This window comes from Clupea harengus, chromosome 4 (assembly GCF_900700415.2).
Source record: "Clupea harengus chromosome 4, Ch_v2.0.2, whole genome shotgun sequence".
NCBI lineage: Eukaryota > Metazoa > Chordata > Actinopteri > Clupeiformes > Clupeidae > Clupea > Clupea harengus.
Window position 1 is genome coordinate 31,458,899 of NC_045155.1, and position 7,633 is coordinate 31,466,531.

Sequence of the window (7,633 nt, forward strand, 5' to 3'; positions counted from 1 at the left end):
CGAATATATAGGAATAGTAGAGTGACGATTTCTCTTCTTGCTTTGTACCACTGACATTTAGGATTAATCCGTAAATATTAATAGAGTAAATATGATCAGTGTTTTCACCTCAGTGTTTTTTCAGCTGTAGATGAGTGTAAGGTGTAAGGACTTGGCAGGTTTATTATTAAAGCTCCTTTATTCTGACAGGATCCCATTCATTGCTCTACTTCTCCACGTACATCAAAGGGGACACGCCTTTTCCCGAGTTCAGCGCAGTGCTGATGCTGGATGATATTCCACTTGCTTACTATTCCTCAAATGGACAAAAACATTTTCCAAGAGGACCTATGAATGAAGAGGAAGTCTTCCATTTTGCTGACCAGAAATATACCATGTTTGTGTTAACCAGTATGCACAACCGTATCAGAAATAAAGCAGATAGATATATTCATAATTACAATAACACACATGGTAAGCACTGACTAAGTGTTACAGAAGTTTGTAATATTGTGCTTGTGTTCTTAGATGTGTTGATGACTTGATTAAATATGTTGTGTTTTCTTATTTACCTTCCCTTAGGTATTCCCTTCCTCCAGAGTATATTTGGTTGTGATTTACTGGACCATAGTGCACCTGGAAGAATGATATACAAAGAGTCTTTCAATGGAGATATTGGAGATGAGATACATCTAAGTATTTCTGACAACACCTTTCAATCAGTGTTCCGATGGCCAGGAGACTGGAATATTCTACAGTCAAATTACTGGAGATCGTTACTCATCGATGTTATGGAGCCTTTCTGCCTTACATCACTTCACAAACTTTTTAAGATCAACAGGAAACATGTAATGAGAAAAGGTAATGTGATATGTGCATGTCATATAATTTATACTTTGACGTTGATAAACATTATGACTTTATGACTGAACGTAACAAGACTATGATTAATAACACATGACACAAATTCATGATATTTGTGTCATTATGAAAATATTATGTCTTTCTCAGTTAAACCCAGAGTCAGGCTCTTCCAGAAGGCCCTCCCAGACTCTGGTGGGATGAAAGTAACTTGTCTGGCCACTGGGTTTTACCCCCGTCACATCAACCTGACCCTGTTCAGAGATGACCAGCCTTTGGATAGCCACCAGATCACTGGAGGGGAACTGCTACCTAACGGAGATGGAACCTACCAGATGAGGAAGAGCCTGGAGGTCAGCACAGATGATCTAAAGGAGAACTACCAGTACACGTGTAAGGCTGAGCATCTCAGCCTGGACAACAAGTTGGACATACCTTTAGGTAATAATTCTCAACAAGAACAGTTCACACACAACTAGATATGGACTGAATCCAGTTGCATCTTTAGTTGTGAATTGTCACCGAATCTAGATTGTCCCCACACCATGTAAATAGGTTCAGTTCTGTTCAGGTAGCTTGGTTGCTCTACTCCAGTAGATGTATTGGTGGGGGGGGGGGGGGGGGGGGGGGGGGTCAGGCCCTGAGCTCTCTGAAGCGCCTTGAGTCAATGTTATTGTTTTGGCGCTATATAAATCAAATTAAATTGAATATTAGCACACGTCTGACCCTCTGTGATTCTGTGCTCCTAGATTATGAACCTTATCCAGGCCAGAAACATGTTGTGGCAGTGGTGGTTATACCACTGGTTTGTGTAACTGTAGTCATCATCGTCTTCGTCTTCTGCAGGAAAAGATGCATGGGTAAGTTGGAATATGTTTTATGTGAAATATTACACAACAGTTTGAAACAAACAAAGACCTAAACAATGAACAATGAATAACTTAGCCTAATTTACTTCTTTCCCAACATTCCTGTACATTGTTTTGTTCCGTTTTGAGGTGTTGTGTTTTGGTTTAGGTATTTGTCATGCATTTGTTTACAAACTTAAGGACTGGAGAAATGTAATCCTAAGCTTTACATTTAAACTTGATTATCTTTATGATCTGATAGCCAACAACAGATGCTTGAGGATCCACCAGGGAAGGAAGAAATGCCTGGATGAAGGAGAACAGGGGCCCAGCAGTGAGCACACCTTGTTAGGAAGTAGCTCAAGTCAGTCGGTTGAAGTCCAGCGGCGCATTGAGCACCAAAGACCACAGGATATCAGTACCCCTGCTACAGCGGAACAAGGACCTGACACACCTGCACAGAATGGTGGGCATCATGCAGCTGGTGAACAGCAAAGACAAACCAAACAGACTAAGAAGGACACATGTAGTGGGTAGAAACCAAAGGACAAACCAAGCAGACTAAGAAGGACACATGTAGTGTGTAGAAACCAAAGGACAAACCAAACAGACTAAGAAGGACACATGTAGTGGGTAGAAACCAAAGGACAAACCAAACAGACTATGAAGGACACATGTAGTGGGTAGAAACCAAAGGACAAACCAGGCAGACTAAGAAGGACACATGTAGTGGGTAGAAACCAAAGGTTAGATGGCCAGAAGGGGTCTGAGGTCAAGGAAAGTGTTGATTTAAAAAGAATTTGGGAAGGATTGAAGGGTACAGCGTAGTATAAATTGAATCACATGGGTGAGGTAATCTATAATTATGGGATGGAAAGATATGGAGTCAGAAAGGACAAAAGGCAGAGACCTCCGTGTGATATTTCTGGGCTATAATTTCAAAGCTATAATTGTGCCCTTGCCAGTGATAATATTTAGCATTGATAACAACATGATTAAGGGGGTGGTGTGGTGTTACTAGTGTTACCATGGTTACCCCCTCCCTATCTATACGTGAAGAGCCATCTGCAAACAGTCCCATAATATTCATGGAGCACACAGTGTATAATGCACAGCCATACTGTACTCAGGCTATTAGGATAAAAGTGTCTGGTAAGAGAATAAGTGTCATGGGAAAGTCACACATGCACAAGTGGGCATTGTTAAGTTATTTATTGACTCAAGGCTGTGCCAGTGTGTTGTTGCCCTGAACAAATACCACACGAATATTTCCGTATGATAAGACCTTCTGGCCTGGTAAGCTGAATTCTATGATTGGGCAGTCTTGTTGTTATGTCTAACACTTGTGGGCTACATACATCCTTTGTATGTTGTACTGTGAAGTAGTGCCTTTACAGATCCCGGGTGCAATATTCCAAATGTGTTGCGGCTGTCTCCAGCCAGTTGTGTGTTGTTGTTCAGGATGTATGTTTGGCAGGTGTTATATTGGTAAGCTTAGGTTGCTGGCTATGAGTGCTTGCATGTGACAATGAGAGGGAGGGTCACTGTGGGTCCCCAACCAATAGCACAACACCTGTTCCAGTGTAAACTAAACTAAACTCAAGTAAATAATCTGTCTCTAGGACTCTCAAATCTCAACATGGTGCAGTTGGAGAACGAATCTTCTCTGAATTTCTTGTTTGTGTGTGTAACACATCAATGTCACTACTGATGATGATTTCTGGTGTCAGGTGATGAGAAGAGGGGGGGTGAAGAGGAAGAAGAAAAAGGAGAAGAGGAGACCAGTCCTTTCAAAAATTGACTTTGCTGAGCTGGTACAGAGAGGAGCATGGGAGTCTCTACCATGCCATGCCATCTTCAGCAAGACTGCACACATCCATGGGTTACTGCAGTGTTGAAAGGGAAGAACTAGAACACACAGTTCTACCTCTGGCTGAGACACACTGACAGGGAGGGCCCCTGACAAACGGCCCAAATGTTCTCTCCTGTCGGGAAGGACGCGACTTGTTAGCTGAAGCGAAGAGACATGTTTATATTACAGGTAATCCTAGCTTGCAATAGTGTGTTTTAATGTAGGTACAGTCAACTAGGCTACTGTTAACCAGCCACTGACCAGAGAGCATGACAGAGATTATCTTCTCAAGTAAGCCGTGACCTTTGAATGGAGTGAGAAGCTCAGAGAAGTTCAGAATCAGGGGCAGTGAAAAATGAGAATACAGGTTATGAGCCAGGAGAGAAAGAGAAAGGGAATCTGTCATCTTTTAATTCTGTAGGTTTCATTATCAATTTTATCTCATTTAATTGTAGCCTTTATGGTTGATGGCTACCCTGTTTATGTTATGTCAGAGATTATTTAAAAGTTTTCTTTTACCGAATACTGTGACTGTACCAGAAACGTTTAATGCCGAAAAAAGTGAGCTTCATATATTTGGATTAGCCTTTTCCAATATTAAATGGCCTTTGTAAGAAAATCAGATGTCCACCAAAGTGTCTATACATCCTTAAAAAGGGCATCATCGGCTCACTTGATCAGGACAGGTCCAATGATAAGAAACGGATAATATGCTTTTCCAGGACTATACTACTACTGTAGGACTATATTACTACTATGTGCAGCCAGATTACAGCATAAAGACCAGAGAGTTTCCAGGTCGCGCTCAGGTGTAAGGATTCATGTATCACAAAGAGTTGACATCCAGAATAGCGTTTTAACTGATTTAAAGACACTGGGTAATAAAGTTTCAGAAAGCTTCAAGTCACACGTCACATTAAGAGATCAGATTGTGAAGAAAGAGAGCATTCAGTTCGTTGATAAAAAGTCTAGCACAATTCCCTGACATTTTGAACACCAAGTATGAACACCAAGTATGAACTTATAAGGCAAATAAAATGGGGTGTGTCATTTATGGGCACTTTTGGATACATATCGACCCAAGTAGCTATATAACAATAATACAATAGCAAAAAAACGCAAAAAATGATCAACAGAATGTTTTTGATGTAACTTCTATAATATATTCTTGTTCTATATATTTTGTCTTTTTCGATGTGCAGCCCAGACAGCGGTAAGCATATTGTGACAATCGAATCGAAAGTGAAGACGTTTTTTAGATTGTATAATATAAATGTAAATGACAATTAAATGTGTATCAATGATTTTGTTTTAGGGCTATGTAAATAGGAATGAAAGAAAGTAATCCTAAGTATAAAGAAACATGATATTTAAATCAAACATAGCCTACAAATTGTACTGTTACAGCATGGCAGCAGTGTAGATACAACTTGTTCCTCTGTCTGTATGTGTTATGAAGTTACATATTCCTGTGTCTTATATCAAAAGAGTTATGAAGTTACATATTCCTTTGTCTTATATCAAAAGAGTTATGAAGTTACATATTCCTTTGTCTTATATCAAAGGTGTCATAAAGTTACATTGCATTTAGGGCTGTTGAACCAGTAAGTTGTGTCTCCGCAGTCGTCATTACATTACTGACACAAATCTACTGGTTATCATTAAGTTGTAGGACTATAATAGAGTTTGTTCAAAAGAAGGAATGGCATAGAGGATTTTCAGCAATAACAAAAATATCATATTATTAAACAATCAAATCGATGAGGGCAGACATGGTGCATTGAAAAGAGATTAGATTTGTACGGCCGTCTTGCTAGTATAATTGTATTCTACAAAAAACAAGCTTGTCGGGCTCACTCATGTCTTGGCAGACAAGAGAGAGACACGGCTCACTTTTATCCTGGAGGATGAGAGAGAGAGAGCCTGGGCTCACTCCCAAACTGCAGCAGACGAGAGAGAAGCAAAGTTAAACACATCACACAAGGTTTATATAGAATGTTTATATAGAAGTTAGCGTTCTCTGACGCCAAAGCACTATAGATATCAACGTGGTGGGTCTCTCACATCCTAGGTCATCTTGCTTTGCTCTTTGCATCATAATGCATTAGGAAGCCGCGGAATTTGTGTGCGTCTAGCGGAGCGCTCAGTCAAAGCTCCAGAAATGGTTTTCTCTGGAGTAGACAGCAGAGCGGTGTTACTGAATGAACAACAGCATCAGAGAGACAGAGAGAGAGACATAGAGAGAGAGAGAGACACACAGAGAGAGAGAGAGAGAGAGAGAGGGAGAGAGAGAGAGAGATAGAGAGACAGATAGAGAGAGAGAGACAGAGAGAGAGAGACACACACACAGAGACAGAGAGAGAGAGAGAGAGACACACAGAGACACACAGAGACACAGAGAGAGAGAAAGAAAAATACAGAGAGAGAGAGACAGAGAGAGACACACAGAGAGAAAGAGAGAGAAAGACACAGACAGAGAGAAAGAGAGAGAGACACACAGAGAGAGGGGAAAAACAGAGATAAGGAGGAAAACTGGGATGAAGCAAATAGATGCAGCAGCATCATCTTATGAAGGGCCTCTCGGCAAGGGCGTAGGTTTGCATATGGTCCATAGGGACTAGTCACGACCAAAGTTTGGGAAAGACACAATTGTTCCCACCAATATTTAGTTAATTTTAATTGCCTGTTAGAAAAAATATTTTGCACAATATATTTGCAAACTCATTCGTATTATTATCTATACTATGTTCGTCGCCCAGAAGAGTGAAAAATACATTTCCAATTTTTCTGATGCATCCTCCAGCCTGCGAGACAAGATGCTGTAATTTCATTGGCTGAAGAGGCTCACGTTCGCAGCACTTGCAGAAAGAGAGTTGGCAGTAGTCTGATACGGGAAGCTACTAAATACGCCAGGAAATAATAAAGCCTCATATTAGTATTTCGCTTGGTGTCAGCATTGATATTTTTGACCCTTATGTGCTTTGTAGATAGGAAAATGCCACCAAAAAAGAAAAGACAGATCCAAAGTCTTTTCACCACCCATAGAGTAAGTAGCTATCAAGAAGCCCAGATCGTTGTTAGTTACCTACACAGTGCAAACCTGCTAGCCTAACATCACCACCCATTCTACAATGGAAACATGTTTTGAAAGTTGTTAGTGTAGAACATGAAACTTTTGCTTGCATTAAATCTATCCCTAGCGTCTGCAATTGTCGTGGAAAATTCTAAGAGTTCTTAAGAAACTTCTCAAGGCAAAAAGGCCTCTTGTGGCCTTTCAGAAACGTCTTAGAGGAAACTGTGACCCCGTCATGGACTCTCAGAAGCGCCTTTTTGAAGGCCTGTGGTCTCGTCATGGCCTCTCAGAAGCGCCTTTCTGAAGGCCTGTGGTCCCGTCATGGCCTCTCAGAAGCGCCTATCTGAAGGCCTGTGGTCCCGTCATGGCCTCTCAGAAGCGCCTATCTGAAGGCCTGTGACCCTGTCATGGCCTCTCAGAAGCGCCTTTCTGAAGGCCTGTGACCCTGTCATGGCCATGACGTGTAAAAGGCCCCCCTCCCCCCCTTCGCGCGCCAAACAATTCTTGTGCGCTCACAAAACATGACTTAAATGTAATGACATTTTTTTTCAAAAGCACAATTACTAAATTCACCTGTACCTCACCCGGATTTACAGCCCACATGCACATTTTCTAACACAGTGCAGGTACACTCAATTACAGTTTTTCTCGATTGATTACATTCAAAAACTGGAACTTATGGCACAATGACCACAACCTGTAACTCATGTGCCAACTCCCTAAACCAATTCTGCTAAACTATAAGCACAATTATGTGTTTTAGACACAGATTTCAATTGTTAACCGCACTTTCTTCAACTCACAACACACAATTATCTGCTTTAGACACAAATTTCAATTGTTAACCACACTTTCTTCAAAACACTAAACACCATCCTCTCTACTTTGCACACTTCATCAATGCCAAAACCTCCTTGTGTTCAGACAGAACACACTGCTATTCAATTGGCAAAACTTCCATTTCCAAGGCTGTTGTGCAATTTGAAATCAAAGCTTTAGCAATATGATGGCCACAGGTTA

The 7,633-nt window shown here is 40.9% G+C and overlaps 1 protein-coding gene across 1 annotated transcript; it reads left to right on the plus strand.

Annotated features, from left to right (window-relative positions):
• Window positions 1-977: 977 nt before the first annotated feature.
• On the plus strand, window positions 978-1,633 carry LOC116220250 (hereditary hemochromatosis protein homolog; the record flags this gene model as incomplete). The annotated part of the gene is made up of 2 exons (XM_031565624.2): window positions 978-1,281; window positions 1,590-1,633. Coding segments are annotated over exons 1-2 (348 nt in total), but the record flags the coding sequence as incomplete, so codon positions are not given.
• Between the last annotated feature and the right edge of the window lie 6,000 nt (window positions 1,634-7,633).